Genomic DNA, 25,191 nt, shown 5'->3' with positions numbered 1-25,191 from the left:
ATTCTGACCTGTTCATCTTCCTCCCTTTAACAAAAGAACATCTCAGAGAAACCTGATCCGGCAATCCCACCAATTATGACCCAATTCTTCCACAAAATGCACTTATCTGAAAACTTTCTAATCTTCCATATGCAAATGAACACTAGCAACTCTCATGGAGATGCCTGAATGAAGCTTTCATGAAGTTGGTCGCGTGAACTTTTCTCTATCAGTCAAGGCCTGTTACCATGATGATATATTTTTAGTACAGCTTTACACAAATGAATCCCACAAGCACATCTGTCACATCACCTCAATTATAGCCTGGAATGAAGAGCTTCTGAGGCCATTTAGGTTTATTAGAAAACATGGAGTATGAAGGGACTCACAGGTGCAGTTGGGTGCAGTGCCAGACCAGGTGCCGTTAGCTTGGCATTGCCGTGTGGTGGAGCCGCTCAGCAAGTAGCCGTCCATACACGAATAGATGACCGAGTGTGAAAAGGTGGTGCCGTCTAGTCGGTAAACCCGTCCGTTACTGGGAGTCCCAGGGTTACCACACTGCACCGCTATAGTATTTCAGAAACACAAATATATGAAGAGTTATGAAGAGCTGTTCACACATGTAGGCCTACCTTACTGTCCTATTATCTCTTGTTTACTGTACTGTGACCTGTTGCATCATCTTAAATCATTTTGACCCAGAAACAAATGCTTTTATATACTGAAGGAACTATTTATTTATATAATCATTTAAATGATGGCCATCATAAAACCTTGTTTATGATTAAATGATTTCTCAAGGTTCTAAACTGAAATCATAGACATTGTCCAAATGTTAGATATTATGTGACAGAATCAGGAGATTTATTTAAACATATACTACCGTTCAAAAGTTAGGGGGCAATTTTTCTTTTTTGGGGGAAATACATGAATACTTGCATTTAGCAAAGATGCATTAGATTGATCAAAAGTGACACTTTATAATGTTACAAAAGATTTCTGATTCAATTAAATGCTGCTCTTTTGAACTTCCTACTAATCAAATATTATTAAATAAACTGTTTTCAACATTGATGTTTCTTGAGCAGCAAAATCAGCATATTATACTGATTTCTGAAGGATCATGTGACACTGAAGACTGGAGTAATGATGCTGAAAACACAGGAATAAATTACGGTACATTTTAAAATATATTAGAAAAAAATTATTTTAGATAGTAATAATATTTCACAATATTAATGTAATGATGCAGTCTTGAGCTTTAGAGACTTTCAAAAACGAGCCCAAACTTTGAACAATAGTGTACATGAAAAAAATCAAGACATTAATCTATAATGCATATGCATTTTCACTTTCATAAATTGTGCTTCTACATAAACAGCTTTTAAAAAGCGACTTAAAAATATCACATACAGTACATACCCCTAGTGTCTTGCTCAGCCTCGTATCGTTGTGTCTCAGATGGCACACACAGTCTGTTCGATACACATTGCTCACAAAAACTGTCTAAGTAAGTGGTTCTTGGCAAGAATAAGCGGCAATATGCACCGGACCAAACCATACGCTGTTCAGTCAAAGGTCTGGCTACACAAGTCTATGTGCTTTCTAACAAGTAATAGCATGAAGTTATCAGCAACTGAATCTAATTACAATTTATGGAGAAGTAGTCCGTTACGTGTAATACTGTACATGCATATACTTTGTGAGTAGCTTGCTTTCCCCACCCTGCATTTGATATATCTTTTATGGACATCTGATGGGAAGAAAGTGATGGTCTAAAGGAACAGAGATCATTTGACCATGTAATGACTATGATAAGGGACAGTGGCTATAACAGAATGAGGTATTAGCGTCTGCAAGGCTTAAATAAGTGGGGATGAAGTTTGAAGATATGGTGTGACAGGCCTGTAGATCATACCCGGAGCATGGCACCGAGACAATGAAATGAACAAAAGAGAGCCGCGGAGATGCTGTTTGAGTGAATTAACCGTTGGAAAACCTATTAAACCGCCAAGCAATGGAGGGACTCGGGCTTCCTTTCAGGATTGAATCATCTCTCTGTGCAGTTGTTAAAATGACAGCGCTTGCGGTACACCTCCATGCCCGGGAACTTCAGCGCTCGATTTGTCTTGCGATGACACGCTGACCGTTGTGATTCCCACAGGGCTTGTGACTTCACGGCATGAGGGACGGATAACAGCGCGACACCTTCCCCCTCAATTAGTCAGTGTTCCTGTGTCCCGGTGCCAATTGCCGTCTCTCAAAAATGATTCCCGCACAATGGCTCGGGTCATGTCAACTATATTTTCAGTGGGAGCCCTGGGAGAAACACCATTAGTCAGGTCTCGGAGCAAGAAAACAAGATGGTGCATCATGTTTCCTAAAGAAAACACTGGCTGCTTGCCCCGGGAAGAGCCTGGTCATCTTTCATTTGTGCTGTAGACTTTACAGCCTCGGGGAAAATGTGGCTTTATTACGTGGTGTGGGACTCTGACAACTGTACAACTGTAACGGGCCCAAATAAAACACCAGGTAACAATACGGACGGTGATTTAGCGGGTAGTTGATTTTATTGTTTGTCACTGATAAATGACTTTTGGGACTATTTTATGGTATAGCAAAGACAAGTCTTGCTTCCAGGGGGTTGGATGGATGCAATATCATTATTGAAATGAACAGGAAGGTTCAGCACTTAAGAAATAAAAAAGGCAATGCTTGTTAAAGGGTTTAATAAGTTCCACTAATAGATCTGCAACAATGAGAAGGTCACGATTTCCATCTTTTACTTCCAAAACAACTCTCACTTGCTGATGAGAAAGTCTTTTCATATAGTGGTTATGCATAAATCTTCAGCCCACCAGTCATTGAGATCTTTTTATAAAGTAGGAATTACATAAAATGTAGAACAAGTCAACAATATGTGAAACTGAAAATTAATGAAAGATGTGATCGATCGATCTATCTATCTATCTATCTATCTATCTATCTATCTATCTATCTATCTATCTATCTATCTATCTATCTATCTATCTATCTATCTATCTATCTATCTATCTATCTATCTAACGGTAGTGTATAAATAATTTGATTGAAAAATGATTTCACCGGGAATACAATGGCTACGTTTGAATGGCCATCAAATGAAAGTATGATCAAAATTTGAGAAAAAATAAATAAAAATTTGAACCAGACATACTATAACATGCCAGATCTGAACAAATGGATTTCATCACATGCAAAATGACAGTCAGCTCTAAATATCGGCTTTGACAACCAAACCATATTTGTGTGCAGTTTGTACAAAGCCTTAGATCAGCCGATGACTTGTGAAAACTTCTGACTAGCTTTGGGCTGAGATGTCCTGTTCACCCGGTGAAGTCAGAGGAGAGTGTGTTTAGTGTGAGTGGGAGTTGGGCAGATTCAGAGATGCTGCAGGCGCTTACGTTTGCAGGACGGTTGAGAACCGGACCACGTGCCGTTGGGGAAACACATCCTTTCTGCCGAGCCAAAAAGCTCGTATCCCAGCGAGCAGCTGAAGTGCACTTTACTGCGAATCCGAAAGTCACTCTCATCTCTGCTGCCGTGGGACGGTGTGCCTGGGTCACCGCATGTCCCCGATGAATCACCTTCAGAGACAAAGAGAAGAGGCGGGGGTCATTACAACTGTTTCGTAAATGTTCATATCCCTGTTGTATATGGCATAATATATTGGATAAAATATTAAACTCATCATTTTAATGACAGAAGCTGCATTAGTTAGTATTCTTTTATCACAATATCACCCTTAAGTGAACATATAGGGTGAATTTTAAATATACTGCAGATTTCTTGTTACAGCTGAAATTGGATGTTTTTATCATGTGATTTAATGCATTATAATTTCTAAAGGCGTGTTCAATTAATAGATATGTATTATAGTGTATTATAACAAGACAATACAATGCATTGTAAGATGCATTACAAGGCATAATTAATGCATTATAAATACTTTTTAGATCATTTTTAGTCCATCTCTGCAAAACGGACTTCAGGGTAGGAGATGGACTAAAAATAAACTCCAAAAACGTATTAAAACGTATTCTAGAAGATGGATTCTTCAAATAGTGGTAGAAGAGGATGTGGTGCTGGTCCTTCAAGAGTCACTCTCAATCTGTCTGTCTATAAAGCCTATAAAAAAAACCAGTCTTCATGTATTTTACAACACTTCAGCTTGTGATTCTTATTAAGAGGGGGTCATTTTTTAGGATTCTTTACCTAACCTAAGTCTCTGAGACCCTGACACCTTGCACTTCTGGAGACTCCAGGTTGGTTGCAGCTCTGGAAAATGGTGGCGCTGAAGACTAAAGGGTTCCTAATGATTTCACACTTAATTCTTCACCATAATTCTGCATTCTTTTGCAGTTAACATGTGTCTTTTCTTCTCCACCTGTTTTTGTCTGACCCTGCTGACCCAATGAGCATTTCACTGTCCAATGGTCATGCCTTAACTGCAATCTCTAATATCGCATTAGTATTGCATTCTTTTCATTTTAAATTTTTGACTTTTCAGTCTTTGTTAAATCTCTTTTTTGGCTTATTTGATCTGTAATAGAAAACTTGCCTACTAATTCTGCACACCTGAAAATAAGAAATTTTTCATTTCCAGCCTTCATGAACAATTATATATCACTTATAAATGATTAAATACAAAATTAATAGTAGTTATTAAGATTAATATGGTTTGGAATTGGCTAAATGTTCCTGGGAATAAAATATGATCAGAAAATCAACGTGCCTAATAATTCTGCACGCACTGTATGTACTGTAAATACTGATTTGATGGTTGTAAAATAAATAGATAAGATAGATAGATAGAAAGAACGACAGACAATAGATGGATGGATGGATGGATGGATGGATGGATAGATAGATAGAAAGATGATAGATAGAAAAACTGACAGATGATTGATGATGGATGGATGGATGATAGATAGATAGAATGACAGAACAAAGTTATTTTAAGTAACAAAAGATCCCGCATTACAGTGAATGAAACTGAATGAAATAGGAAAATATGAGGCAGAAAAAAGAAATAAATCAAGAATTTGCGTCAAGTGCAAAGAAACGTACCATTTTAACCTATTCTACTGTCAAACGAATAAAAAAGGATGACTAGTCCTTCGCCTGTTCTGCGGCCTCTCTCAGGATGTAATCTTGGAGGAGGACAGCTTTTTTCCTCATGAACTCAAGGCTTTGCTACAGCTCTCTGGAAATTGATATTCCTGATTGATTCCTGCAGCATCCATATATCTGAGCTCAGGGCCCTGCAGCCTTGCACCTCACCTGAACCTGCGCTCCATTCATCATCAGCACACACTCACACACACACACCTGCACACGCACATACTGTAGGGCTTATGAATAATATAGCCACACCAAATATAGAAAGTGATCGGTTGTGATTGTGTCACGTCGCACAGCAGTTTCACATTCTGCGTGCACAGACAAATATCTCGCCGCTGGAAAGCTGATTAGGACACAGTGTTAGAAACCATGACTTATTGCTGAAACCACAAGAGCTAAAATAGATCCGAGGCAAGTTGTACCAGCTGTGTGCAACTTAGCTTAGTTCTGGCGTAAGTTACAATTCACACACTACTGAGTATTTGAGCACTGCACAATTATATCAATGCATAAAATAAATACTTACCGAAAGCCTCTGAACGTGATGGCAGACTCAGACCTCATGTCTTACCTGACAAGACCTCACTCATATAAACATGGCATATACAGTCAAACCAAAAATTATTCAGACACCATACATAATCTTTTATATTTTTGTTATAGTGGGTGCAGGACATTATAGTTCATTTATGCAAGTTAGGATAGTCCTGCTGCTATATATGAAGAGTTCAGATGCAAAAGCCTCTAAGTGCCATCTGAAATATTCTTCTAGAATGATCATTTTTTATCAAGCTCGGATATTTAAGTTCAGTAATTTCACTTAAATGGCAATGAAAATTACCTATTAATTGTCATTTAAGTGAAATTACTGAACTTAAACATACAAGCTTGATAAAAATTCTAGATTCTAGAATTTCAGATGTCACTTAGAGGCTTTTGCATCTGAACTCTTCATATACTGTATATATTCAGAGAGCACTAGTATGAACTTTATGTCCCAAAGACCTTCATTTGGTGCAACCCTTCCAACACCCTAAAGGCAAACATAAAATACTTAATATAAAACTCCCCTCTCATATCAGGTCAGCCAACATCTAAAACAACCCATGTCAAAGGAACCGGCCGGCTCCATAAACAAGTAATGATTTATTTAAGAACAGGCAGCTGTATATATATATATATAAAAAAAAAAAACCCAGATGTAATTCATCAGTGTGGCTGGGGAGTATAGGCAGGGCTAGTGGCGGGCGGCCCACAGGACAGATTAAAATGACTGTTATTAAAGGACTGCAGGATGTTCCTCTTACTTATTAATACGTCAGTGAGCCGCTGGAACAGGCTCTTCTGCTGAAGGACCAGTCGTTGACCCTTGCATGACTGGCAGGTTTTAATTCCGCAGACTTATAAATCGCACACATGTGCCATGCGTCACACAGTGGGACCCGCGGCCAGACCGACGTGATGCATGTTGACATGGAGTTAAGTGAGGAAGCGGGAACCCCATCGGTCACGCTTGCATAGACTGGTCGGGTAGTCAACTACTTCAATGTGTTGTGACAGTGACATGTACTCTTCTCGGGGCGTGATGCAACGGCCGGCTCTTATTGGTAAACTCTTTCCGAGTAAATGCACGGTGGTAAATTTCCTGGGAGGTCTACGTGTGCTTGTATGTCGCTGCGTGTTTTTATGTCATGTTCAGTCTTTGTCTTTCTTGCTGGTGGCAAAGGACGAGAGGCGCGAGAGCCGGGAGGTGTGTGTGTTTGGACTCTCTGTCAGCGAGAGAGTGCTGACCAAGCATCACACTTCAAGGGCAGACAGAGGGGACTGCTGTATTAGCCGTCCCGCTGGAGCTCTTCCACTTATCCAACAGCAGCTCCGAGACCACCGTGGACACGCCAGGAGAGGGTATATGTCCATTTGCATGTCACAAGTTGATGTACAGCCACTTCTGATCAAAAGAAGTCACTGAAAACATGCAGTTCACACTTCGATGCAGCACTTCTGACAGATGACTGACACTATAGTAAATGTCATCTTTCTGCACCCACAAGCCTCGAGTGGGGAATTAAACATGGATTATTGATCAGTTGCATCTTTGGTGGCTTTTAGCAGTCAGGTTTGATTTTTCACTTCTGGTCAGATATGCTTTTGGACAACAGATATGAAACCGAAGAACTGACCGAGCCATAGCCTAGCATTTAAAGTTAGCTCACCCAAAAATGACATTTACTTATACCCTCATGTCACTCCAAACCTGGATGACTTTCTTTCTTCTGTGGAACACAAAAGAAGATGTTTTGTCCTTTTTTTGTCCATATAATGAAAGTCCATGGTGTCTAATGTTGGCATTGTATGGACAAAAACAGCTGAAGAAGCCTTCAAAATATCTTCTTTTGTATTCTGCAGAACACAAAATCTTCATTTTTGGGTGAACATTGCCTTTCAAGCACACATTCTCCACACTCAATCAGGACACACAGATCCAACATCTCATTCTTCCCTGTCCTGTCTCTACAATTTCGGTCAAAGAAATGGCAAAAAAGTCCACTAAAGTCACTTCCCTTCTACCACAATAATCAGGCATATGTTACAAAGTAAAGAATGCAATATTTTCTATTCTTAAAAAGTTTTATTGAATTTTCACTTATCTTACGTCGGATTCATGACATGTTCTTAAACAACAGAATTGTTCGCACCTGTGCTCTTAGGATTGATGAATCCCACGTCTTCGTAATTGAAAGCGTGTGCCAGTTGTTCCTAATTAGCATAAGAAAACGCCCCGCAAATTCCCATATAAGGACATGACACTTCAGGGCCGTGTGCAAGAAAAGTTGGAGAATGTCCAAAAGATGCACAGATGGCCGTGGTCCACCGATCACCAAACGAAAGAACTTCAGTAATTCTGAAATAGAAATTCTACTGCAACAGGTAAATGCCAAACGAGGCATAATATTTGATTTAATCAGCTTAATTGCTGATGTAAATTGCAGCGTTAAGTGTTTCTTTGCATACTGTGATTATTTTTTCAACAAATGATCAGAATTACATTACAGTAAAATACTATCACTGTAAACCACTGTAGAATTAAATAAAATGCAGTAACCAATTATTTGGAGCAAACTGTCATAACTCAAATGCTCTTGAGTGTGCGTAGATTTTGTTCTTGGCTAAGAACAAATCCAAGGTAAGAAAACATTAGTGAGTGTCAGAATCTTCGTAAAAAGTGCGTAAGTGGGGTTTAAGAACACATTTCTTCGCAAGAACGGTTGGTGAATGAGGCCCAATGAGCATTGCATTTGTTACGGTATTATACGATGATAACGTTTTAATTGATGAGCTGTCAATACAATATATAGGGTATGATTTTACCATAAAATTCAGCATACTGACACACAATGATAACTGCAAATCCACCTTTGGTTGACTGGATCCAGTTGTTTCTGTGAACTGCAGCTTCTCTTTTCTGTAGCTTTCGGCAGTCTGTAAAAATACACCTCAGATCTCTTGTCAAATTTACTTGTACAGTACATCTCAAAGCTCTTTCCCATTTTAGATGTGTTTAGTGTGTTTTTCGCGGCATTCACGCTGAAAACCAATGCTGCCACTCAGTGTGTGTAACCGCAGTCACTCCGGCCGACTGTGACGTCACATGCATACATTCTATTGTTAAAGGGAGGGTTCGGAGTAAATTCATCCTAGGGTCCTTTGCACCATGACCTCGAGCCAAACACCCCCCCAGAAGCCTTTTTTCCCTTGGTCGAACATTATTAAAGTTAGAGCTTATTTAGAGATATCAGCCGAATGGCTTAGTGCAGGCGCTAATGGATCCAAGGTTGTATCTCGTAAATTACCCCACTAGTAATGCCCAGAATGGTACCAAACTTCTACAGTAGTACAAATAGGTTCTGTACTCATAAAACGAGGCATTGGAAAGTTTGTAAGTACATCAGGAGTTTATTTAAATAACACTTGCCAGACGGCTAATGCTACCGCTAACCCGGACGTCGAGGTCACTTCAGTGATTTGGGAAAAGCACGTAAAAGTCCTACAGAAAGCGATGCATAAGGATGTAGTGTAACGACGCCCAGTTCCAGGAATGCACTAATATTTTGTTGGTAGCACCAGTTTGCAACAATTATTAGTTAACACTAAGTTGTCAACACTTCGGAAAAAAATTCTGAAAAATGCATCACTTTCTGCCAGGCCTTTTACGGGCTTTTCCCAAATCACTGAAGTGACGTCGACGTCCGGGTTAGCGGTAGCATTAGCCGTCAGGCAAGTTTTATTTAAATACACTCTTGATGTACTTACAAACTTTCCAATGCCTCGTTTTATGAGTACAGAACCTATGTACCATTCCGGGCATTATTAGTGGGGTAATTTACGAGATACAACCTTGCATCCATTAGCGCCTGCACTAAACCATTCGGCTGATATCTCTAAATAAGCTCTAACTTTAATAATGTTCGACCAAGGGAAAAAAAGCTTCCTGGGGGGTGTTTGGCTCGAGGTCATGGTGCAAAGGACCCTAGGATGATTTTACTCTGAACCATCCCTTTAAACATCATGTCTAAAATTCACATTAAATTTTTTCTAGCCTCATAGGTCGGGACGACCTGTTTGTCCAAACCACGAGCAGTAGGTGAACTCGAAGACTGTGGGAGACCTGATTGAAAGCAATTAATTTTTTTTTTTTGCAATTCTGTTTAGGTTCTTTTAGGGACAGAGAAATTACATACTTCACCTTTAAGAAAAGCCAGATCCCTGAGGTCTGATCTAGCAGCCGCCGAGTGCAGTCGCCTCGCTTTATCTGCAGTCAAGCAGTGCCAGAAAGCTCAAGCAGAGCTGGGAAGTTAAGTCTTGAGAGAGGCTCGCTGCCCGAGGCTTCAGTCCTCACACCCGTACAGACGCTTTAATTGGGCCACTGGAAGTTCAGGTGTGAGCAGAGAGAGAACAGAGGATCTTCCCATCAGGAGGACACTAAAGCCCTCACTGAAGCAGCTCAGTATATGTGCTAATTGGGTATCAGGCTGTTTCAGGGGCAAAGAGTAAATGGTTGTTTGTTGATTTTAAGAGGGTTGGATCATGTCATAACTTCAGGAGGCTTTACCTCGGAGACCTCTCACTGGATGTAGGCAATTAGAAGAGGCCGGCAACAAGGTCAAAGGCTTGTAATAGCTTCGGTTTGGACTGTTATTAAAAGGAAAAGCACGGGACGTTGCTGCCCGATCTCAAGAGCTGCTCACGCAACAGAAGCGCACACAAAAAACATCAACTCAGGCCTTTTCTAACAGTCTGCAGTCCCTTGCGTGAGCACATGTTTGTGTGTGCGAACGCCTTCAGCATGGCACACAGGAAAAAGGATGAAGTTGCGCTGCTATGATTTTGTGCCATGAAACCCAGAAAACCCTGGAGGCAGATGAACAGTACCAGGAAGAGGAAGAGAGATTTCTCTTTCTGTCTAGCTGTTGTTCTCTCTCTGCCTCTTCCTTTCTGGGTCATGGATCCGGCGTATACAGCAGGATTGGAGAGAGACAATGTGTGTATTCACACTTTATGGGTCACAGACACTTAACGCAGGTCTAATGGATAAACAGTGGGTGTTTAAAAACATGCGAAGTGCATCTGAGTGTTCACATTCACGCAAAGACTGTGTGAAAGTTTCCAGCAAGGTACAGTCACACTGACGGCGATTTGTAATGACAAAGCAAGCAGAAGTGATTTGTTTTCAATGCGAGTTGGTGATCAGAGGCAACATGCACTCAAAAAATGGATTTTTGCTGCTGCTTGTGCAATTTGGTTAATTAAAATGAGCTAATGCAACACAATTCTTGAACAGTTTGACACTGCTTAATTTCATTGCGTGCAATCAATTTATATTTGTCAAATGGAAGTTTACTTAATCCATTTGATGCTGGACATTACTCTGAACATTATTATCATTTCTTAAATCTGTTGTTTAATTCACTTAGTCCACTACTCAATTATAACATGGTTATTTCATTTATTCTTGTATGCTGAAAAAACATCAATAGGCAATGTTTAGTAAAATATAAAAAAGTCAAATTAAACCTGTAAAGTAGGAACATACACTCACCTAAAGGATTATTAGGAACACCTGTTCAATTTCTCATTAATGCAATTATCTAATCAACCAATCACATGGCAGTTGCTTCAATGCATTTAGGGGTGTGGTCCTGGTCAAGACAATCTCCTGAACTCCAAACTGAATGTCAGAATGGGAAAGAAAGGTGATTTAAGCAATTTTGAGCGTGGCATGGTTGTTGGTGCCAGACGGGCCGGTCTGAGTATTTCACAATCTGCTCAGTTACTGGGATTTTCACGCACAACCATTTCTAGGGTTTACAAAGAATGGTGTGAAAAGGGAAAAACATCCAGTATGCGGCAGTCCTGTGGGCCAAAATGCCTTGTTGATGCTAGAGGTCAGAGGAGAATGGGCCGACTGATTCAAGCTGATAGAAGAGCAACTTTGACTGAAATAACCACTCGTTACAACCGAGGTATGCAGCAAAGCATTTGTGAAGCCACAACACGCACAACCTTGAGGCGGATGGGCTACAACAGCAGAAGACCCCACCGGGTACCACTCATCTCCACTACAAATAGGAAAAAGAGGCTACAATTTGCATGAGCTCACCAAAATTGGACAGTTGAAGACTGGGAAAATGTTGCCTGGTCTGATGAGTCTCGATTTCTGTTGAGACATTCAGATGGTAGAGTCAGAATTTGGCGTAAACAGAATGAGAACATGGATCCATCATGCCTTGTTACCACTGTGCAGGCTGGTGGTGGTGGTGTAATGGTGTGGGGGATGTTTTCTTGGCACACTTTAGGCCCCTTAGTGCCAATTGGGCATCGTTTAAATGCCACGGCCTACCTGAGCATTGTTTCTGACCATGTCCATCCCTTTATGACCACCATGTACCCATCCTCTGATGGCTACTTCCAGCAGGATAATGCACCATGTCACAAAGCTTGAATCATTTCAAATTGGTTTCTTGAACATGACAATGAGTTCACTGTACTAAAATGGCCCCCACAGTCACCAGATCTCAACCCAATAGAGCATCTTTGGGATGTGGTGGAACGGGAGCTTCGTGCCCTGGATGTGCATCCCACAAATCTCCATCAACTGCAAGATGCTATCCTATCAATATGGGCCAACATTTCTAAAGAATGCTTTCAGCACCTTGTTGAATCAATGCCACGTAGAATTAAGGCAGTTCTGAAGGCGAAAGGGGGTCAAACACAGTATTAGTATGGTGTTCCTAATAATCCTTTAGGTGAGTGTATTCTAGTAATATTTTACTAGATTATACATTTATATAAAAATATGACTTAGGCAATGAACAGTGAACCAATGAGGCAAGTAGCAATGAGAAAATGAGTGTTGAGATTCAAAATCATGACAAGATCACAATTTGACGTTTGATTTATACTACCATTCAAAGGTTTGGGGTCTGTAAGATTTTTTAAAAATGTTTCTGAAAGAAGTCTCTTCTGTTCACCAAGGCTGTATTTATTTGATCAAAAATATAAAACAACTGTTTTTTTTTATTTTAATATATATTTTTTATTTAATTTATTCCTGTGATCAAAGCTGAATTTTCAGCATCATTACTCCAGTCTTCAGCGTCACACGATCCTTCAGAAATCATTGTAATATGCTGATTTGCTGCTCAACAAATGTTTCAAAATTATTATAAATGTTACAGCATTATAGCATATTAAAATGACTTTATTGCCACCTTTGATCAATTTAGTGCATCCTTGCTCCATTAAAGTATTAATTTCTTGAAAGAAATTGCACTGACCACTTTTGAACAGTAGTATAAATGTGGAAAAAAAAAAAAAGGGCAACACGCCGAAAACAGAGACCTAATAACCAGCAAAATGCAGTTGACACATATTGGCATCATGGGAATGAGGTGTGGTTTTGCTGATTACAAAAGTAGAGCAGCTCAGTCTAATACATGCTCTGTTTGAAGGGTTACAAAGAGTATTTTAGACAGACTCACCAACACACATTACCAAATGACGTCTGTGGTCATTCTGACCTCCTCACAAAATACAATTTATGGGCTTTTAAAGAATGCACACCAAGTGTTTACCATGAACAATGATTCTGATGGATGGATTTAAAACACAAGGACACTACAATCAACCAAACCAATCACAGTTCAGTCGACTCTACAGGGTTATACAAAAAAAAAAAAACAGCACAACCTCTTGTCCTGATTTCTAATAATTCAAGAGCTCCTTCTCAATCCCAAGAACATACAAACGACCAAAAAGTTTTGTTTAAAAGGGAGAATTGTGTCCTTCACTATCAATACCAAGTCAGTGGTTCGGTGCACAAACTCTTTTTCGTAAAGGGCAGACTGTTACAGGAGGGACTTGTTGAGCTCACTGAACCAGAATGGGATATAACACCATTCAAAAGGCCAGTGACGGCGCCGTTCGCTCACTCCACACCTTCACTGCGTGTTTATGTTTAATTCCCTTTAAAGTCCCCAAGGACAATGCAACAGCGTGGCAGAATAAGAGCTAGGAGAGGCATTGGACACAAGGATCCTTGATTCGCAATAATTCTATGTGACAAAGGCTCAGCTGCCGCTAGCACACTAAGTTCAGAGCTTTCTGAAGTGGCCTTGCAGAGCGCTTTGTGTGCGGATGGTTTACGGCTTATGTAAAATCTCTCTAAGCCGTGTTTGGTGTCCGACAAAACTTGTGTTCGCGTGGGTGTAGGAACTCACATGTGGAGACCTTTGAGGTTCCCCTCTGGATTTTTCTAAGTTAGTACATGCCTTTCCTTTTCCATTTACAGAATGAACAGTGGCAGTGAGATGGCGGGGTATTGTGTTGTGTTTGTGTTAGTTATGAAATGTTCATGTTCGGTCTGGTCTCCGCAGATCATCTTGAATCTCAGAGTCTCTGTTTCTGTTTTAAAATCTAACAACATAAACAGACACGGACTCCTGCAGTTATGTGTGTGTGTGTTTCCGCATATACAGTAGTGAAAAATGGCATATTGCATAATTGTGCTTGGGGTCAATTGCTTTATTTGTGATAATAACGCAATAAAACATGACAAATGTGCCGACAAACAAGCTGTCATATAAGAAATGATGAACACATGCAAAAACAAGAGAGAAGCAATGAAATAATAACTGGTCAATATACTCTTTTTCCTCTGAGATTTTTGTTTTTCTATGCATTTTTTATTTATTTGCATAGTCAAATAAAACCTGTAGCTGTAGTTTGCCTTTTTTTTGCCAAACATATTTGTCAGATAAATACCTTAACCAAGTTTAGTGTTTTGTTCTCCCCTCATATTTAAAATATATCAAATATTTTCCTCATGTTTTGATGGTTTAACTCAGTGGTTCCCAATTCCAGTCCTCGTGACCCACTGCTCTGCACATTTTGTAGGTCTCTCTTATCTGACACACTCAGTTCAGTTCATGGAGTCTCTCCTAATGAGCTGATGATCTGGTTCAGGTGTGTTAAATAAGGGAGACATACAAAATGTGCAGAGCAGTGGGTCACGAGGACTGGAATTGGGAACCACTGGTTTAACTGAACTTGTACGGTCCTTAAAAACAGATATTCCCTTTGGCCACTACTGTATCTCCACCGAAAGCCATCAGCATGTAATCTCAATAAAAATGCTGAAATGTTTTAAAAAACAGCACAGCAAACCCACAGAATAATAAAACACCTCACAGATGTCGGACGCCCCACCAGCCGATGTTTCAGCCGTAAACTTCATTTACATAGTCATGGGACAGTCATAGCGAGTCTCAGCGGGTGTTAGTGTTAACATTCCCGGTCACTCGAACCTCCGCTGAGTTAATGCTTTCTCACGGCCTTGCTGGTGAGTTTCTTCTCACACTGAACAACTGACAAGCTTTATTGGAAGGCATTTTTACTACTTGGAAGTCATCCAAACTTATTTCTCACAAATGATTTGCCGTGGTGGTTGTGCAGCCGAGCTAAGTATTTTCTGAAGTTCTTCTACACTTAAATGCCTAATAAAATGACTAATTACATATTAAAGCAGAGGCAGAACAGACTGTGTTTACTGAAAGTAACTCAATTTCTCACTCTAGCTGTGCATAAACACATACTCGCAATGGCAAGCCCCCGAGGAATAAATACACTCACATGCATTCAAAGGCGAAAGATACTAAACAAATTGCATCCTATTTTTGGCGAGTCTGTTTGTGTGTTATTCCTATTTCGCAAGCATTACGTGACGGGGAAGTGGAAAGAAATGTCAGAGGCTTCATTCTGTGACTCCTCTTCCATTCTGAAGCAGTGAGTTTGACAGAAGGTGTAACAATTTCAGCAAAATCATTAGGTCTGACATCTCAGACCAAAATGTTGTAGTTTTGCTTACACAACAGTTCAATAAACAAAAAGTTATTATTGACTAAAGGTTCGTTCACAATAAGGACGATTAAAACAACTATAAACTATACACCTATTAGTCCACACTACAACTTACTGTAACGATAACGACACAGATAAACGACATCATTTGAATTTCTTTCGGAATGATTTTTCCCAGCTCATGAACGCTAAAAACATTGACAGCCAATAAGAATCCACACGACTTTAAAGAGCATTTAAAGCGGCAGAGGAGAATATTATTGTTTGTTTGTGTGCACACTAATATAGTTATCGTGGTTGCACTTTATTTTACAGTACGTGCACTTACGTGTACTTTCAAGAAAGTACTGGTTAATATAGGGTTACTACATGGGTTAAGGTTAGGTTTATCACCCAGTTATGGCAATTACTATAATAAGTAAATAGTTGTGACCCTGGACCACAAAACCAGTCTTATGGGTACATTTTTTTAAATTGATATTTATACATCAACTAAATAAGCTTTCCATTGATGTATGGTTTGTTAGGAAAGGACAATATTTGGCCGAGATACAACTATTGAAAATCTGGAATCTGAGGGTGCAAAAAAACGAAACATTGAGAAAATCTCCTTTAAAGTTGTCCATTTATGTTGGCGATTGTGCTGCATTCACTCACAAAAATACATTTTTGATATATTTAAGGTAGGAAATTTACTAAATATCTTTATGAATCATGATCTTTACTTAATATCCTAATGATTTTTGGCATAAAAAAAAAAAATCTATAATTTTGACCCATACAATCTATTGCCACAAATATACCCGTGCGACTTATAACTGGTTTTGTGATCCAGGGTCACATATGTACATGGGCAACAGGTCTGTAAAATAAAGCGCTACTGTTATCGATAAGAGTTCATTTTGCAGTTATTTTAATCCCGGGACACACCAAGCCGGCGTCAAAGAACTAGCGGAGATGAAAGCTGTTTTGTCACCTCTCGTCGGCTGCGTCTCGGCCAAAAACAGCGCTTGAACACACCAGAAGGACTAAAGGCCACTGTCAACTAGCATGTGCGTTCTACGTCTGCGTGTCAGTAAATATCTGTCTATATTAGCAGGTATTAATAGTATATTTTCATCATTCAAAAAGGGAAACTGAAACTAAGACCGCAGATATACAAACCGCAAACAAAATAGTGTTTGCGTTGATTTTGAATATCAATCACGCTGATCACTTTCTTCATTCCAGTCGGCTCACGTTATTATGAAAATATTCCTGCATTCGAATGTTTAGGTAAGATGACATAAAATTATAACAGTCGTCTGTCTTTACCGTCTTGACTTTGCTCACTTTCATCACTTTCGCTCTTATTCTCATGCACTGGTTCGTTCGCTTGGCTGAACAGCCAATCACAGTTCTCTCTGGCCTCGTTTACACTGCAGGTCTTGATGCCCAATTCTGATTTGTTACCTTTATCCGATTTTTTTGACCGTCCGTTTACACGTTCTTTCAACTGTGACCCATATCCGATTCATGTGTTTACACTTGCCATACTATCTGAAATCGCGCATGCTTAAAGGGTTAAATTCTCTTGCACAGATGGGCGGACACGAAATATGCTTGATGCTAGCTCTGCGATATAGGCGAAGTTCGCCAAACATCACCATTTTGAGGCGGAGGAGGACGAAAAGTACCATCACTGCACAAATGATTCAGTTATTGTGTGTGAGCGAGTTCTCAGGACTGGTGGGTGGGCATATTGTGTTTAAATATTGGCTTTAACGAGGAGCGGTCGGTCCGAAATTTTGTTGTGTACAACAATATGTTGTGTCAACGTTTTTTCACATTCCTCTCCTACGAAGACACAACGTTTCGTCGGGCCATCCGTCCCTTTGCAGATGCGCGTCGGGGTTTCTCTCGTCATTAAACCGTGTTGCCTAATGCCTCAGAAAATCCGATCTGCCTGTTTACATGACAGTCGCATTGGCACATATCCGATTTATTTCCACATATGAATGAGGCCTGAAACCGATCTCGAAATATCCGAATGCATGCGTTTTTTTCCTGTTTACACTGTCATAGAACACATCGGATCTGTGTCACATATGAGCAAAAAATCGGAATTGGGTCACATTTCACTGACAGTGTAAACGAGGTCTCTCTCACCGACGGCCAGATGCCAATTCAACATGCAGAATCCAATGCTGCTGAACACAACGAAAAAAACAAGCTGACCCGACCGACGCTTGGTGTGTCCCGGCCTTTAGACCCAGTACTAATTAGGGCTGCCACTTTACGTTCAAAAATCGATTGCACAATCGATCGGACCAACCAACACAAGTTTCGAAAACGAAAATAGGGAATCGATTTTAACGGCCTTCTCTCGGAGCGCGTCCAGCTCGTCACGATACGCCCGCAGCGAACGCGCGTCACACAGCGACTGCAGGCTCTGACAAACACTCATAACAGCAAATTATACTTCTGCATAATGTGTCTCTTTTTACTACAAAACTGTGAATTCTGCCGGTATTCAGACAATCTCATGCATACAGATACAGATTCGGGCTACGGTCTACAATCGCCTACGTAGGCGAAATATGTTTGACATTTCTAATCGATGTTTTTCATTGATGTTATGGCAGTCCACTGTGCTTATTGTTTTTCGAGAATGTTGCACTCCTGTTTGTCATTGTGCACGAAACTTCACACCAATAAATCATCAGAAATACTGCTGACTTGTGCGCGTCTCAAGCGCGGCGCCGGCGCACCCTCTTTACGTTCGTCCTAACGCCTGTTAGTTGTCCGCGGATTTGCCTATATTTGGCGTTTAAAATGGAAACGTCTTTAGACATGGAAAATCGATTTTACAATCGATTCAATGAACACTTATGTCTCAATTTTTTTTATTTTTTCACAAAAGTGACAGCCCTAGTACCAATATAGTTCCTTTTTTATTTTTGCTTCAACTATAAAATTTGTTTCAAACAAAGTCAAAGAACAATTAACCATCATGTGTCTCACAGTAGTAGTGTTTTACACCGAATGACTCAGTGTTTTTGAACAAGTGGTTTGAGTGAATGACACAATGAATCACTTAGACAAAATAAAGTCACTTATCGTCATTTACGAGCGTATCAATATACAACGTGCAGAAAGCATTACTAAAAAATCCACTAAAAATAAACACACTGAGATTCTATCTGGAACACAGACAACTCCCAGTGTTGGACTGTATATCAGGACTCTTGGAACACAATTTAGAACACAAATTGGAAAAGAAATTGTATAATATCAACTAAATTACATTCCAAACACAACATGGCCAGCAATTTTTTTCAGATTTGCTCTGCCAGAGAAAACAGTTTCAAAAGAAGCCAAAGTAGGAAGTGTTGCGAACACAGACAACGGACTGATCCAGAACTGTGCTACAAAACACCAGCACTTTTGGAGTATCGCCTGTCCAATCAAACTAGTAGGAATAACTTTCGCAACCAACAAATGTAAGGAAAAACAAGATTTCTTTGTGGAGGCAAGCTGTTTGAATACTTAACCGAAGGTTAAAGGAAACAAAAGGAAGCATTTGCCCACACGCTCTTCTTGATTTTTGATTGATTTTGTCGCATCTCGTAGTCGTGTCTGGTGTGGACACGGTGTGTAATAGCATCTTTAATCGTGCAGGTTGCGTGTGTTCGTCCTACCTGAGCAGAAGGGCATGGGTGCGCTCCAGTGGCCGTTGAGCTGGCAGGTTCGTGAGGATTCGCCCTTCAGTTGTCGGCCACCCGTACAGATGTAGCGCACCGTGGCACCAAAGGTGAATTTGTCCCCGCTCAGCACTCCATTAGGAGGAGATCCAGGATGCCCACAGTCCACCACTGTCCACAACACACACGGAAAACATTACAGGATCGGCAAACACTCCTTCAGTACACATTCACAAGTTGAATATGATTATATTCTATTCAAATTCAATTCACATTTATTCGTATAGCGCTTTTCACAATACACATCGTTTCAAATGCATGAGTCTTTCAGAAACGTACAAATGCAAAATCACAGTTAGCGAAAAAAAGTATAAATTTTTAACAATGTAATAAATGAATGCAGAAACAATGAACTCATTGAAGTAATGAATACTTGTTTGTTAATAAATGATTGACATTTAGAAAATTTTGCTCATGTTGATTCAGAGTTTGCGTCATCTGAAGTCTGAGTTTTATTAAAACATAAAAGGCTTGAAACAAAGATTTAACTTTTAATTATATAATCGCTCTAGTTGTTCTCAATGAATGCGGTGGTAATTCAGCTTCCTGTGTGAGCGTTTTGATCAGCACTTTCTGAAAGTTTCTTCCTAATCTGTATTTCAGAGCTCACTGCTTGTGCAGACTGCTAACATTGAAATATTTTAATCAAAATGAATGCATATCAATGAATGAATTAATATGATTTAGTTAAATGTAATAATTTATCTTAATTTATTTTAAATGGTATTAAAAGGAATGAGCCTTTAATGTGCAAAGAAATGTAATAAAGCTAACATAAAAATGTATACTTTTTAACATGCTTCAGATGTAAAACAACAGTAGTCAAATCCAGAAAAGCTTAAAGGGTTAGTTCACCCAACAATGAAAATTCTGTCAGGAATTACTCACCCTCATGTTGTTCCAACCCCGTAAGACTTTCGTTCATCTTCGGAACACAAATTAAGATGTTTTTGATTAAATCTGAGAGCTGTCTCACTCCTCCATAGGCTTCTATGGGATCGAAACTTGCCGGCCCAGAAAAGTTAACAAAGACAATGTTTAAAATAGTCCAGTGACTACAGTGGCTCAACCTTAAGTTTATCAAGCGACGAGAATACTTTTTGTGCGCAAAAAACGAACAAAAATAATGACTTTATTCAACTATTCTTTTTCTTCTGTGTTTCTCTGAGTGAGTTCACGTAGTGTAACAGCGCAGCGCTTCTGGGTTGTACATCAGAACGGAGGCTCACTATTGGCCAGCATCACACGCATCACACACATGACCAGCGTCGGCCAATAGTGAGCCTACGTTCTGAAGTACAACCCAGAAGCGCTGCGCTGTTACACTACGTGAACTCACTCAGAGAAACACAGAAGAAAATCAATAGTTGAATAAAGTCGTTATTATTATTTATTTTTTTGCGCACAAAAAGTATTCTCGTCGCTTGATAAACTTAAGGTTGAGCCACTGTAGTCACTTGGACTATTTTAACGATGTCTTTACTAACTTTCTGGGCCGGGAAGTTTAGATCCCATAGAAGCCTATGGAGGAGTGAGACAGCTCTCAGATTTAATCAAAAATATCTTAATTTGTGTTCAGAAGATGAACGAAAGTCTTACATGAAGGAGAGTAATTACAGAATTTTCATTTTTGGGCGAACTAACCTTTTAAACAAAGGGTCTCAACTGTGCATGTATATTTTTGCATGTCAGCAGAAAAGGTGTGAACACACATATATATATATATGTAAATAAAGCATTGAGTAAATCTCATTACCAGGTGAGAAACAAACACTTTTCATATAGGACTGCAAGTAAGCGTCAGCATTTTTATGCAGAACGTATCTCAGATCACTTAAGTATTCAAAGAGCCTTGCAAATGGTGTTAGGATCACACATGTAAAACTACAGGAAAGGTTATAGAAACACAAAGCAAAGTGGATACTGGGAGAAAGGGCATCTCTGACAGCAGGGAGTCTTGTAAGCTTAGGTCCCGTCGACTTCGCAGCTGCTGCTGATCGTGTCTCACTGAGCTGTAGACGGGCCGAGGATGTGCTGTGTTTTAACTTTCACATAATAAAGCGGGGATCAGATAATTGCTAATCTGTGTTCCACCTGTCCCTCAATTACAACCACTGATCTTCAGCAGCAGGAAGAGGGTCGTGCAACGAATTCCCCTCAATTACTGGAAGGAACAGGTGATTAGCAACACAATGCCACTGCCAAATTTTCATTGAAAGATGCCAGAAACATACCGATACACTCGGGCAGCGGTTTGTCCCACTGACCCGTGGGCTGGCAGGTGAGGACGGGGGAGCCGAACAGGTAATAGCCGGGGTTGCAGTCGTAGAAAACCACCGTGCCAAAGGTGAAGTTTCCGTGCTCGATCTTACTCTGCCTGATGGAGTTGGCTGGAATCCCAGGATCAGAGCAATTGACAACTGAATAAAGAGAAGAAAGGGAGAGGACAGAAACAGAGACATGTTATTTGGCAGAAGCACTAAGCAAGTGACTTCAGTGGAAACAACTAGGTCAGATGCTCTACGCATGTAGAATGAGAATTTGCCATTCTGTCACAGACATCAACTCAAAACAATTACTGATAGGACACGATAAAAAAATGCTGGATCTTGTGGAAAAAGTGGCACAGGACTATTCGAGACTGTAATATGAATATATATAAATAAAGCATATATATATATATATATATATATATATATATATATATATATATATATATATATATATATATAGAGTATATATATATATATATATATATATATATATAAATAAATTTGATTAATCGATCACGATTAATCGCATCTAACATAAAAGTTTTTGTTAATTTAATTTTTTATGTGTATATTTTATTTGTGTTTGTGTACACACACCCATGCATGTATGCATATATATATATATCCACGTATATTATTTAAAACAAAAACTTTTATGCTAGATGCGATTAATCGTGATTAATCGATTTGACAGCACTAATATATATATATATATATATATTAAAAATGTATACATATTTTATATACCTTCTAAAATATTATATAATACATACATACCTACAATGTATATATATATGAGGAGTTCAGATGCAAAAGCCTCTAAGTGCCATCTGAAGTTTTCTTCTAGAATGATCATTTTTATCAAACTTGTATATTTAAGTTCAGTAATTTCACTTAAATGGCAATGCAAATGACCTATTAATTTTCATTTAAGTGAAATTACTGAACTTAAATATACAAGCTTGATAAAATGATCATTCTAGAAGAAAATTTCAGATGGCACTTAGAGGCTTTTGCATCTGAACTCCTCATATATATATATATATATATATATATATATATATATTGATTTTAATATTAAAATAATATTATATTTTATCATTTTGTTTTATTTTTATTATAAAAAATATAAAGGAATGAAAACTTTTATTTTTGTAATATAATATATTTCTCAATATAATTCAGCTCAGACTGTGTTAGTATCATGTATCATACAGTTGCATGCAGTAATAAGTCAGTGCACAAATGCAGAATGGCATATCACAGAACATGCAGTCTATATCAAACTAAATATATCGGCATAACATTTTAGTATAATAACAGTATGACATTGTGTTTCCTTACCAGGCATCATTAATGACAATTTTGTTCGTGAATTTTCAGCCACCAAAACCCCACAATCGGCAGACACTTCTCAACATCCAGCATCCGCTTCACCCTTTCTTACCCTTCACTGCGGTGCTTTAATACGGTCAGCCGGTGAATCAGGCAAAGCTCCGTGTGAATAAAAGACTTAACTTTTCTCCCCACCTTTACATGTTGGTGGTGGCTGGCTCCACTGCCGGTTGGCCTGACACTGGGCTCGGGAAGGACCCTCCATCACGTAGCCCATGTTGCAGGAGAAGCTCACCACATCGTTGAGGTTGAAGCCGTTGCCTACGGTCCGGCCATAGATGGGGCTTCCCGGGTGCCCACAGCTTATGGCTACAGATCACCAGAGAGAGAGAGAGAGAGAGAGAGAGAGAGGTTTTAATATGGCGTAAGCATACAATCTGTGTGCAGCAATGTGGGATGATTTCTTCCTGGATGCTGTTTTCTCACAACAGGTACATATTAAAAAACAGAAATGGTTTAGAGCGTGATTAAATTATGGCAGAAAATAGATGCGCCCTTAATATTGATTGGTCACTGCGGGAAATTAGTTCAATTTCCCTCAGTAATTTCTAATCATTTATTTGGCAAGTTGCCAACTCAAGTTTCATCCGTGGCCGATGGAGGGGACTACGGATGAAAATCAGCCTTTGGCTAAATCCGGTACAATGCATGACATGATGGAAACATTTCTGTTCAAAATTGTATATGGTCCCTTTATAAAAATAAATAAAAAAAACTTAAAATGCAATAAATCAGATTCAGTTTCTCCTTGATAAAACTAGCACCACATTTTAAATGCCAATGCACAGAAATAAAGGAAATAAAGGAAAGATTAAATCACATATATGCATCTTTGAAGGAAAAGATGCACATTGCACATCCATTTGAAAACTTGTGTGTGATGTGTTTGGTATCAGTAAGAATGTGTGGAAATAAACAGATAAACAAACAAAACAATCTGAAATGTTTTGCACCGTATGCCATCATTTTAAAGCAAATGTTTTTTAATGTATGGAGTCACGTTTTAACTGTGTGATTTAATGCTATTAAAATCAGTATTATTTCTAGAGAAAACTTAACCTTCAATGAAAAGATATAAGAATATAAATAATTTATAATAATTTTAATATTTGTTGAAAATATAAAAATACATTGCTTTCTTTCTCTCTATGGGTCAATGATGTGATGGGTAATTTTTTTGTCCAAAGGCCTTAATAATAATAAAAAACAAATATATAACATCCAAAGTATGTAAGGTAGCACAACTTGATCTCTTTTACTGAATCCAAAAGGTTTTAATTATATTTTACTACATATAAAGGTATTTTAAAGATTTTGAAGTGTCAAAAGGTCATTCGGTAAAACCGAAATAGTAAATATTTAAATGGAATAATATTATTTTTAATAACTAAAAGAACTACAATAATACAAATATAAAGCAGATAAGGCTCTTTTTCCCCTTTTCCTTTGCAATGTTTTACTTGAATACTTGGAGTGTTTAGAGTAGTCCAATAAATGATTACATTTATGAGATCAGTGATAATTTTATTTAATATTTCTTCTGTGGTACACACTATATACTATCTCACCATCAATGTCAAATCAGTTTTTAACTTTCAAATCAGTGGTTAAACCGAATGACTTTTTTGGTGACACATTTTTTCCATCTTGTAAAAAATGACAAAAAACAGTGTAAATTGATTGTACAAACCACACAATCTTATTGTTAACACCTAGGTAAACTAAAAAATGGCTTCAAATATAGTTATATCTCCATTCTATTTTTTTACACTTTTAAAAACCTTATTCGTCAATGACCCATATACACTATTGTTCAAAAGTTTGGGGTCAGTAAGACTACAAGAAATGAATGTAATCGCGGTTTGATTCAGCAAGGATGCACTAAATTGGTCAAAAATGACTTTTACAACATTGTTACAAAAAAATAAATAAATTTAAATAAATGCTGTTCTTTTGAACTTTCTATTCATCCAAAAATCCTGGAAAAAACAGTTTTCAACACTGATAATAATCATAAATGTTTCTTGAGCATCAAATCATCATATTAGAGTGATTTCTGAAGGATCATGTGACACTGATGATGCTGAAAATTCAGCTTTGATCACAGGATATAAATTACATTTTAAAAAATATTACAATAAAAAACAGCTGTTTTAAATTGTAATAATATTTCACATTTTTACTGTATTTTTATTAAATAAATGTTCTTTCAAACACATAAA

At 38.6% G+C, this 25,191-nt stretch overlaps 1 protein-coding gene across 1 annotated transcript in view; it reads right to left on the bottom strand.

Moving 5' to 3' along the window:
* csmd3b (CUB and Sushi multiple domains 3b) overlaps positions 1–25,191 on the bottom strand; it is a gene marked incomplete at its 5' end in the record, with an annotated part of 443,617 nt that overhangs the window by 30,660 nt on the left and 387,766 nt on the right. Inside the window, 5 exons of the mRNA XM_084423901.1 lie at positions 369–545; positions 3,423–3,605; positions 19,239–19,412; positions 21,536–21,721; positions 23,105–23,278. Of these exons, the coding sequence (XP_084280027.1) occupies positions 369–545; positions 3,423–3,605; positions 19,239–19,412; positions 21,536–21,721; positions 23,105–23,278 (894 nt within the window). The remainder of the gene's footprint in view (positions 1–368; positions 546–3,422; positions 3,606–19,238; positions 19,413–21,535; positions 21,722–23,104; positions 23,279–25,191) is intronic.

This window comes from Rutilus rutilus (genome assembly GCF_951802725.1).
Source record: "Rutilus rutilus genome assembly, chromosome: 11".
Taxonomy (NCBI): Eukaryota; Metazoa; Chordata; class Actinopteri; order Cypriniformes; family Leuciscidae; genus Rutilus; species Rutilus rutilus.
This window is presented reverse-complemented; position numbering and strand designations above follow the sequence as displayed.